This window comes from Mesoplodon bidens, assembly GCF_964165515.1.
Source record: "Mesoplodon bidens genome assembly, chromosome: 19".
Lineage (NCBI taxonomy): Eukaryota > Metazoa > Chordata > Mammalia > Artiodactyla > Ziphiidae > Mesoplodon > Mesoplodon bidens.
The window spans coordinates 26,751,063-26,763,081 of NC_138179.1; the positions used below are offsets into that span (position 1 = coordinate 26,751,063).

The 12,019-nt window shown below is 39.8% G+C and overlaps 1 protein-coding gene across 2 annotated transcripts in view; it reads left to right on the plus strand.

Moving 5' to 3' along the window:
* COX10 (cytochrome c oxidase assembly factor heme A:farnesyltransferase COX10) overlaps window positions 1-12,019 on the plus strand; it is a 111,224-nt gene that overhangs the window by 17,520 nt on the left and 81,685 nt on the right. For both annotated transcript variants that reach the window (XM_081219284.1, XM_081219285.1), the window contains exon 4: window positions 2,362-2,486. In XM_081219284.1, coding sequence (XP_081075410.1) covers window positions 2,362-2,486 — 125 coding nt within the window. The remainder of the gene's footprint in view (window positions 1-2,361; window positions 2,487-12,019) is intronic.

The following is a 12,019-nucleotide window of genomic DNA, read 5'->3' on the forward strand; positions in this document are numbered from 1 at the left end:
GGAGTGGGTGCGTCGGGGTAGGGGTATCCCTCTTCCTTGGACCTCCAGAGTCACCCCTGGGCCTGCAGGACAGCGCTTCTGGGCTTCTGTTGGATGGGTCATACTTCATTGGCAACATTGATTTTATGTTTATTTGTGAAGGGACAATATGAGATTACCAAATAAAATATAATTTCAAGTGCCGTGAATGAAAGAATATATTACATTCACTGTTAATGAGATCCTGGTGCTGCAAAATGATTCCATGTAATGAATCCCAGGAAATCAATGAACAGTTTAATTACCATTGTGGCAGTGCTGTGTGAGAGTATTGCTTTGGTCAGTTTTACAATTTATCAATTTTCTTTTCCTTTCTCTTTCTTTAAATTAATTGCTTTGATGAAGTAAGTATAAATACATTCTTTGTTAGCTTTTGATCTTTTTTTTAGAAATGTGTTACAAAATTCAGATTTCTTCCTTTGTAGTAATACTGGCCCCTGTATTATAAAAAAATAATACACATTCTTTATGTGTATTACCGTTTACAATTTGTATATTTTTAAATGAGGCAATATTTCCATTTTGTAAATTTAATCATTTCTAAGTCTTACTAAAACATTGTCCTTTTCTGTCTGTCATTGTTTTGTAAACTGCTTTCTATCTCTTCTCAACTTACCACTTGACCCATCAGTCAAAAATTTGATGTGCTTTCTGTGTTTATTGTCCATTACCCAGTCATGCTCTGGGGGCAGGTAAAAAGAAAAACACTGCTTTTGTGTGTCTACATACCCTTTTCAATTTTAAACAAAGTGAATTTTCTTTTTACAGTATTTTTAGCTTGACAGTTCAGTGACTGTGTTGCTATCTTTTCCACTATGGTGGTAATTGATTTTTAAAACTTATTTATAAATCACAATACAAAATGTTGACCTGGATATTTAGAGACATCTAAAGTTGTTTTTTATTTTGGTGACTCTAGATTTTACTAATTATATATTGAGAAAGTTATCATGGATTTTCTACACTCTTTTAACTACCATAGATGTTTATAAGTAGTCTACTTTATTTATTTATTTTTGGCTACGTTGGGTCTTCATTGCTGCATGCAGGCTTTCTCTAGTTGTGGCGAGCGGCGGCTACTCTTTGTTGCAGTGCACGGGCTTCTCATTGCAGTGGCTTCTCTTGTTGAGGAGCACGGGCTCTAGGCACACAAGCTCAGTAGTTGTGGCTCACGGGCTCTAGAGCACAGGCTCAGTAGTTGTGGCGCATGGGTTTAGCCGCTCCGTGGCATGTGGGATCTTCCCAGACCAGGATTCGAACCCATGTCCCCTGCATTGGCAGGTGGATCCTTAACCACTGAGCCACCAGGGAAGCCCAGTAGTCTACTTTTGGTCTAAGATTCAAGGTCTCAAAATAGAGTCAAGAATTATTTCAACTGATTTACTCTATGGAGAGAAGCAATTTACTGAGTTCCACTTTGAGAGGGAGAACCCTGCTGGCTGTTTTCCTTCGAATTCCCACATTGACACCATGGACCCTTTGTTCTTCGGGTACCGCTGGGAAGGAGCCTGGGTGTTGAGGACTCTTCTCCCAGTCCTGGCTGTCACCACACAAGGGGCGACACGTGAGGAGCCACTGAACCCATGTTCAGGGCTGCTGAGTTGTGCAAAACAAGATGACTGATCCAGGAACACGGCCTGTTGTGACGCTTAGCGGTTGATGTTGTGATGTCTGGAAAGAGTGACAAGCCTCCGCAAAGGAGGGTGCTGCTTGAGTTTTGCGCATCTCTTGCTAGGTAGGTATGGCTAGGGCTCCTGCCTCCACGGGCTTATATTCCATGGAGGTGCTGGAGTGTGACAAGTACCGGGAAGGAAATTGAAGGGTGATGTACCTGGGGAGGGCCTCCCGCACGTGAGACGGTCAGGGAGGTTCTCCCTAAGACGTGATATTTAAGACAAGATCTGAAGGACGAGAAGGATCCAGTCATGGGAAGAGGCAGAGGGAACAAAAAGTACAAGGACCTGGAGGCAAAAAGGAGCCTGACCTGCTCAGAAAAACGCCTAATGTCCAGCACGGTACTGGTCATGGGTTAGGTGTGCAGTAAATGTTTGTTGAATGAATAAGTGAATGACTGGATCTGAAATGCCTATCTTATTTTTCACTCTTGAGTGTAATGGAGTTAAAGGAAAATTGGCATTTTTCTATAGTGAACACATATAGTTTTTATAATCAGAAAAATGTTTTGTAAAACTTTTTTTTTAATGAAAGATCAGCCTACAGGTCATGTTGTTATAGTGGATTGTTTCACATGGAGGGGGCTTGCTTGGCCATTACCGTCTGGCCCTGCATGGTGACGAGCTCTGCTCTGTTTCTCTGTTGCAGCCCTCGTGGTCAGCACCACCTCAGCCGGATTTGCCTTGGCCCCAGCACCTTTTGACTGGCCCTGCTTCCTGCTGACTTTTATCGGAACTGGCCTGGCTTCCTGCGCTGCCAACTCCATCAATCAGGTCAGTGTGTCACCTTTCAGCTGGATCACGATTTTGTTACTTCTTAGATGATGATATTGTCACATTAAAAAATAAAAACCTTCCAAAATTGCACCTGTAGCTGGGAAGGTCCTGGGAACCTGTGTCCTACAAGGTCTGGGGCACAGAATCAATTTGTCTTTTCTTTTGAGGTGAAAGGTTTTCAAATATTTTCAGGAGAGAGAGTGTTAAAAGTATCTGCCTCAAATGACCAGGATTCAGGGTTAGGAACTATTTTAGGGCCGTCAGACTTTCTCCTCTTACCCACTTCGGGTACATTCCCCTGAGCTTACATTATTATGTGCTGTTCTTTCTTTGGTTTGACTTGTTTGCGTTTTAAACCACCACTATGCAAAATAGTGTATTTTAAACAAGCATATCCAGCTTAAAAAAAAAATCAAAAATTCAGTATTCAGTAAACTTGGTATGTGGAATCAGAATATATCAAAAAATTAATTAGCACATTATTTTTAATGCATCTTCCCCTCCCTATTATGTATTATTTTAAACATCAAAGTGATTCTCTAAAATAGTTTTTTCCCCCAACCTGGTCATTGTGGGGTGCCCCAGCCTTGTGGCTTTCTCATAAGATGCTGTGGTGGAAAAGTCTTGGCTAAAACATAAAGAAAGTCATTTTCATCACCAGAACACCCAAGAGGAGTTGGCACGGTTTTAAAACTGGAATTCAAGTTACCAGCAGGAAAACAGCTTGGCTGAGTGGATGCGTGAGTTGGTAGTCTGTAAACCATGAGCGTTTTCATTCGGTAATGCCTAACATCATTGTGTTTTTTACAATGTGTTACCAGCTTTTTGGAGAAGGATCAATCTATTTCAAATAAAGTTAATTTTCTGTTACAATTTTAAACATCAAAACAGTCTTACAGTGAGGTTCAAACAGCCCTGCTCCTTTATCCCTCCTGTAAACCATGACGCCATCTCTTCCAAGTTGCTCCTACCCTTTGCTGCCCTCCCATATTCCCTGGCTAAGAGAATGATCATGGTTTCACAATGAACATGTTTTTAATGAAAATTGGAATAAAAAGCAGTACAAGCAAAATGGATTTATATGGCTATTTTGGGGTCTAGGTTTCAAAATATTTTTTAAATTATTACTTTTAATGTAATTATAAATCTGGGTCATAAGATTAAGCCAGGAAAGCATTCTAGTTTTCAGGCTCCTTTTAAAAATTGAAGAACTGCATTTATCCTTGGGATATTAACTGCTGTCTTCTGTTTCAATTACACGGATTTTAAATAGAGGCTTCAGACAAAAGTGTGGAGACTCAGAAAACAACAAGGAATGAATAAGCATCAAATGGTTTAGAAATGCCCCAATATTATAAAAGATAATACAGAATGGCCTTGAGTTGGAGCTGCCTGCCTCCGTTCCCACCACCACCAGAAAGAAAAAGGTGGTTCAAGAATTCATCACAGGGAAAAACCCTTCAGTTGTAGCAAAGAAATATCTGGAGGAAATAAATGATTTACGTTTAGGCAGAAATTTGTGGAAGCTGAACATAAACCAAGGTTTTAGAAATTTTAGAAGTTTAAATGAGCTTAGATGGCTATGTTAGTTTGCAGTCTGTAGGAAGTACGTTTGCTGCAGGGGGTGAGTTGGGTTCTGTCGGTTTTAAACTGGTGGGGTTCTTTCTGTGCTGACAAGTGGCAGTGCCTGTCACTTCCGTTCGTTGCCTCCGTAGGCTGGTTTCCTTGCCCGGCCCACCTCTCACGCACACAGCCGTCCTGCTCTTCTTCTGGAACTTTCTCACACCCCTGCAGCAGCGCTGGGCGTGGCGTCCGCCCTTCATCAGTGCTGTTGGACGCATGAATAATTTCTTCATCTTACTGTATTCATCACATTGTTTCCTTCCACTTGCCTTGGACTGTGATTTCATTGGGAAGCCTTGTAATACTTAAAAAATCTCAATGATTTCCACTGCTGTCGAATTTCATGGTTATTATGGTATCAACTAGCTTCTTAAATTACAGTATTTTCTAAATAACGTTGGAAATATTTTAGTTCTAGTGTTGTTAAGCAGTCTCATAAAATTAAAATAAGGGAATGTGAGGCGATTTTCATTAGTGCATTTCTTTAGTGTAAGCAGAGCGAAGAGCACAAGGCCACAAGAATTTGCCTGAGTTTTTGAGCAGCAGATAAAGAAAGCAATAGTCCTTGGCAAAAAGGAAGCGCTTCCTGCTTTTTTTTATCCGCGCCCCTCAGCATGTAGGATCTTAGTTTCCCGACCAGACATCGAACCTACACCCTCTGCATTGGAAGCACGGAGTCTTAACCACTGGGCTGCCAGGGAAGTCCCTTCCTGCCTTTTTAAGGGAGCTGGTGTTTAACTGAAAGAATGCAGATGTGTGGTTGGTGTGCACGAACGTTCTCCAGCTTCTGATAGAGCTCTATAGGGAGAAAATGTCCTTCCGTCATGTTTATAATAGGATTCAAGTAACATTTCACATTTTTTAAATACTTCTCTTAGCTGTTATTCATTTAGTTCTGAGGATTTCTTCTTCGTACCCTGCTTCTGTGATCTCTCTTTGTGAAAGTAGGAAAAATAAAGCATTGGAAAACAGTTATTACATTTCTTTTAAGGAGAGAAAATGAGGTTTAGCTTCTGATTTATGAAGTCCTGACTAATGCAGAAAGAGATTCATGTATATGTAAGAAACCACTAACATGACAATATGAAAAGGAATTACACCCATGTTTTGTAAACCATATGCGTACTTCATTTAAAGCCATAGGGCAGCTTGAAAGTGGGAATGCCTTCCAAGGATGAAAGCAATCCATAAAATTCAGCGACTGGAAGATAAAATGTTATAGATGGCTTTGACTGATCGAATCTTGTAAAACAGAGAGACCAAAAGGAAGAAGCTGAATAAATTCAATTAGAATGAATTAACAAGTTGAAAGATAAGAATTATCAGAAAATTATCATCACAACTCTTGGCTATTTGACATAACAGATATTGTTGTAATAAGCTGTATTGGGGATTATTTTACTTATGTTACACATACATGAATTTTTTTAATAAAGGTCAAGAGTGTATGTCAGTAAGTGCATTTCTACAGGATGAATTTGAACAGTGATTCCATTTTATGGATGTGCCACAACTTTCCCAGCCAGTCCTCTACGGTTGCAACTTTTTGCCTCTACGAGTAATGCCACACACACCTCTGTTTTTAAAGGACAAAATACTGGAAGTGAAATTGCTGAGAGAAAGGCTACCAGCCAAAGCATATATGAAAATGATTTAATGCTGGAATGTATGATCTTAGCAGAATAATTAATTTCTAATATTCATACAATGCTTTAGAGTTTACAAAGCGTATTTACATATTATTTAAGCCGTACAACCCTGTGGGGTAGGTGGCATTATTTCCATTTCTATTTGTAAAACGTTTTGTTTTGCAGTTGAATTATTCTTTTTAAAAGCAACATTTAAAAATTATGAAAATAAAGTGTTTATTGCACATCAGTGAGAAACTGTAAGTAAGTAAAAATAACAGTAACATTTTTTATTTTATGTCCCCTTGTGCCAGGCACTGTTTTGTGTGTGAGAGTCACAGCAGAGAAAAAGCAAAAATCTCTGCCCTTGTATCTTGTATCCCAGCATCCAAATAGATCCACTGCTCTCGTAGCTTGTATCCCAGCACCCAAATAGATCCACCGCTACCATTTATGTTATTTGTTATTTATGTTATTACTGTACAGACTTTTTTCATGCACGTACCTTCATATTAATTTAATTTAATTAATTAATTTAATTCATATTAATTTCTCACCGAAATGATATATATATAATATGTATATTTTCTATATATTTTTTCTTTAAAGTAGTATGTCATGAATGTCTTTCCATGTCGATATTTGCTATATAGCATGATTTTAAGAGTCCTATATAGATACACCATGATTTGTTTAATCGGTTTCTCCTTATTTGACATTTTAGGGATTTTCAATTTTTGCCCAAATTAATGCTGAGCTGAAATTCTTGTAGCTGAATCTTTGAACATGTCCACAACTATTTCTTTAGGTAGATTCCTGGAATTGTGCCACTGTATTAAAAGATATATAGTTTTCAAAATAAAAAGTTAAAATTAAAAAAGATATGTATTTTAAGTACAACTTAATTTCTTCCCTGAAGGTCGTTTTTTGTTTGTTTGCTTCAAATCAGCTTATGCTTCCATTTGGCAGTGTGTGACAGCTCATCACTGACGCTGCGTATTAGAAAAGCTATGCTGGGTTTATAGGTGACCTTAGATGTGTCCTTTTAATTCAAAGTGTTTTGATTCCTCAGGAGGTAGAGTGGTTTTTTATTTGGGGAGACTGTTTAAATGCTTATTTGCCATTTCTGTTTGCCCATTTTGCTGTCCGATGCTTGCCTTTGTTTAAGAAGTCTCGAAGTACGTAGATTGGATTAACTTTTTCTCACATAAGGTCGGAATATTTTCTGCAGTTTTTTTTTTTTTTTTTTTTTTTTTTTTTTGCGGTACGCGGGCCTCTCACTGCTGTGGCCTCTCCCATTGCGGAGCACAGGCTCCGGACGCGCAGGCCCAGCGGCCATGGCTCACGGGCCCAGCTGCTCCGCGGCATGTGGGTTCCTCCCAGACCGGGGCACGAACCTGTGTCCCCTGCATCGGCAGGCGGACTCTCAACCACTGCGCCACCAGGGAAGCCCTTTCTGCAGTTTTTTGGGGTTTTTTTTGAAGTGCAGATGTTTCATATGTTTATACAGTCAGATCTTTTAATTTTTAATACAGGGTTTCTTAGTCTTGGCACTCTTGACCGTTTGGGCTGGAAAACTTTGTCCTGTGCATCCTGGGGTGTTTCCCATGGTCCCTGGTCATTGCCCACTGGATGCTGTTAGCACCAACCCCCTAGTTGTGACACCTGAAAATGTCTTCAGACGTTGCCAAATGTTGCTTGGGGACCACAGTCCCTTGGTTGAGAACTACGGCTTTGATGATTTCTACTTTCGGTTTCACTCTAGATGCTGGCTACATCTCCTGCCTCGGGCAGTCTCTGGCTCTCCTTTCTTCTTACGTAACTGCCCACTGATGGCTGGGGTGACCACGTGGCCTGGTTTATGCTGGTGTTTCTCGTGTAGTTACTAACAACGCCCCTTTTAACTCAGTTTAGACAAGAAATCCTATGTCTCTCTCTTCATAGCCCACCTACGCCTTCCATCTTTCACTATAAATGTGGTGTGGTAAAAGCATCTTTGTATCAAATGATTTGGGCTTGGGTTCTGGCTTTTCTACTCCCAAGTGCCCAGGTCACCTGGCTTGCCTCACCTTCACCCTCTCTGTAGTTACGTGTTGGATCTACTGTCAGGCTCATTGTGGTGCTGTGTGTGTGCCTGCAAATAAGACCAAGAATATTTTCCTCCGTAATTACTCTGCTGTCAGTAGGTTGTTCAAGAAGTTTGGTGACTTGTTTTCTGTTGGATCTCTCTAGTTTTTGTAATATCCCTGGCATACTGAATACTACAGTTGCCATTTACTTTCAGGGTAACTGGCTCTATCGATGGGCAGCCTGATGATTCGCAATGTCTTCCTCCTATTGAGCCAAAGTCGGCCTCCTTATCCCTCCAAACTATGGGTCATTGTTCTCCTGTCTGTTACAGTTCAGTGTCCCTTCTTCCTTGTGACCGTGCTCTCAGTCTATCACTTCCTAACTGTGGTTAATAGGCTCTTGTGGTGTTGCAGTGAAATTATTCATCTGTAGCTCATCCCTAGGGAACGCTGAACTCCTTGAGACCAGTGATTATGATTTACTGATCTTGTCTAACCATCACCTCTTCCCACAGCATATAGCTGGCCAGGAGAGTGAAATTCCAAAGGAAGTCATATTGGGAAAAAAAGGAATATTTATGGGGGAAGCGAGGGAAAGTAGTAAGAAATTTCCATAATAACAGTAGTCACAGCTGACACTTACTGCACACTTAACCAGATGCCAAGTAAGGTTCTAAGCATTTTGCAAGTATTAGCTTGTTTGTTGAAATCTAGGTTCATGGGATTTCAAAAAATGGCTCCTTTGAAAGATGAAATAAATGATGAATGAATTCATAACCTAGACTTAGCTCTAAGAAGAACTATTGATGTTCTCAGAGACTTTATTTTGGAGAAAATTACAAGAAAGGCACAAAACGTAAGTAGAGTTTCAGATCTGAGAGGTAGGTTATAATTAGAGAGGTAAAGGAGATAAGGTCATGTTATCTTTGGGATCTAGTGTATCAGAGTGTTGAAGAATTTTTATGAAAGGAAATGAAAGAGATCAAGAGGTGTGAATAAAATAGGGTCAAGAAGAGACCTGTTTTTTGTTTGATACTGACAATACTTGAGAGACTTTTCATGGCTGAAGTAAGGTAAAAAGGAAGAGCTTTGGATAAAGAGCTCTGAATTATAGGGTGGGTAGGGCAAAAGAAAATTCACAGCCTTTTAAACTGTGAGAGGAGAGACAGATAAAGAGTTTCCTGTTTTCCCAGTGAATATGAGATTAATATCTAAAGCATCTTTCTCTGTTTTCCCTTTCTCTGATTTTTTTTTTGTTTTGACTCTGCAGTCTGCCTTGAGCAATAGGAGTTGACTTTCATCTTCCATGTTGAACAGAAGTGGTTAGGAAACTCAGTGTTGTATTCTGGGAGAGGAAGGCTGATGTCAGCGAACACTGGCAATGTGATGTATAGAACATATCGTCTGTGTAAGAAAAATCAATATGAGAAATGTATTTTTCTTCTGAATGTTGTGATTTGTTTGACTTTGATGTTTTAACTGGTGGGCAACTTGCGTTCACTCCGAGGCTTCTGAAGTCCGCAACTTGTGGCTTATTCAGATGACTCAGATTAGCTACTGCTCTAGATCCGTTTTGCAGAGTCTTTGAATAGCATGTGGGAAAAAGTCTCCAACTAAATATGTTTTTTATATAAGGCAAATGATGAGCATTACTGAGCAACGTCAGAAAGAAAATGCGTTTTCAATGCAGAGTCCCTTTCCCCGCATTGATATAACCCCAAATAGTTCCTAAATTACATTTGGTTCGCTACTCCAGCATGATCCATCTAAGTAGAGTGAGTTTGGCATTGGAATTCATAACCACATAACTCTAGGTGAAGTTTGGCCAGCAAATGTAGAGATGACGATAATTTGAACATACATTTGTAGACAGTATTTTATAATTTACATGCCACCTTAACTGGCCATTGTTTTATTTGCTTCTTACAACAGCTCTGAGGTGGCATCATCCCAGTGCTGTAGAAGAAAAAACTTGATCACACATCTGAACCTGGTCAAATTGAGAGCAGAATTTGTGGGCCGTGGGCCCTCAGTTCACTGCTTCTTCCCCTCGCTTGAAATGTGTTAGTCCGGGCACCACTTGGAATAGGGCTGTTCCCACTGAATGAGTCATCTTCCCCCGGCTGACTGGCATCCTTGCCGCGGAGCCCTGGAGGTGAAGGAACCGTCATGGGCCGGCAATGTCTCTGTCTCTAGTGAGACAGGGAGGATTTGAAGCACTTGCGCCCTATAGAAGCCAAGTGCTCCATTAATGTTAGCTGTTATTATTGTTATTGATATAAAAGTGTGGTCTGTTTCTGGCCCACTTTCAGAATCTGGTTACCGTCCAGTTATCTCCAGTTAGGGTCATAATATAGAGAATGGGATATTTTCCTCAGTGTACTAAGAGCCTTGGGTTAGCCTTGCAAACTGTAACATGTGTGTGCGTGAATATGCCTATATATTTATTTCAAGCGTGTAATACCTGCACGTGGTATTGGAATATGTGGTGACTTGGGCTCAGCAGGCATTATTTGTCCTCTGCCACTTCATAGCCATGTGGAGTTGTGTAGTCAGTGCTGGTAAATCTAAGAAATACCGGTGAAAATGGTTGATAAATCACAAAAGCAGATATTTAATTGAGACATAATGGAATTAATGGAAGTGATACTAATGTAGGTTTTTGGAGTTGTGGTTCTTGGCTTGTGTCTCTGGGCAGCGGGTTGTGATTGACTGTGACGTGGGAGGTTTAGAAACTTGCTTCCTGCCGGGACGGCTCCCTGTCTTAAAACCAGCAGGAGTCAGGCTGAGTTTTTCCCAAATTATCTTTCTTTTCTTTTTTTTTTCCCCCAAGTCTTCAGTTATGTTTTGCCTTTCCTGATAGCTTGTTCATCTGAATCCCTTCAGCTTGTTTGTTCTCTGCTCAGAACCAGCCTCCCTGCCCCGCTGTTTTCTAGGTTAGGTTGACTCTTGGTTGACTGATGACACTGATGTCAAACTTGACCGTGAGGACTGACCCCGGGAAGCCATCTCATACTCACTCTCTTTGTCTTAGTCGCTGCTTTTAGGGTTTAACACATGAAAAATTTCAATGTTTTAGTATTTTCACTTTAAAATCGGAGTCATTTGATGACTCTGAATTCCATACTGAACTTCCAGACACTTGAAAGGAATAGGAATAGGAATCAGGGTGTCGGCGATGGACAGTGGAACAGATTTGTTAGACCTATGCTCTTGAATCCAGACCGACCTTTGAGGATCCTTTGTTTGTTGCTATTTCTAACCAGTAAAGGAGCTCCATACTGCTTTCGGCAAGGTATTAGACCTTTAAAATTTGTATGTAAGTAATTAAGTAAATCCTAAAATTCACATTTTCACGACCACCCAGTCCTGTCTTATCGATGTTCCAAGAAGTTTTAGAAAATATTGTTCGGCAAGAAAGGGAAATTACTTACCTGTGTGATTAATCTTAAGGAAAATTTCACTCTGGCATTTCCTTCAGATCCTATGCCAGATTTCTCTTGGAAGCAGTGATCACAGGGGGAACAAAGAAATTCTAAAGGGTTTGAATGATGGAATGTAAAGATAGGATGAAACAAAAGAGAAAATTTGGTAGTTAATAAGATTTATGTATACTTGTAATATAGAGTATCCTTATACCTGAAAATAATACTGTGTAACCTTACAATACTAAGAAAATACGCAGTTTTAGCTTTTATTCCAACGGAGATTTCTTTAATCCTAGAAGATATTTACCTGCTAGCTTATAAAAAAGAAAACTACAGCTGAAATAAAAGTCTAGTGTATTATCCTAACATTTTCATTAATATATCTGAGTAAAATTACGTTATTCTGATACCGCTTTTAGCAAAACTATGGTTGATGATCTAGAAAATTGCTACTGTCCATATTGCTGGTATTAGGTGAACTAATACGAAGGGTTCAACGGTGCTGTGTATCATCTCCTTCAACAGCTTGCTCAAGATATGTGACTAAAGATCTCTCTCCTAAAGTTAACGCTGTCAACTCCAAATTTAAAATAATGGGGATTAAACAAGACGTGGGATGTTAAGAATTTAAAAATATCTTAAGACCAGATCCTCAGTTCTTATCAGAATATTCAGGGATTTTGTAAATTAGGGTATTAGTAAAGGACACTTTTGACTGAGCCTGGATTCCCTCCTTGATTTTCACTTGCTCTTGAGTAAATGACGGAATGGCAAAATAGCTT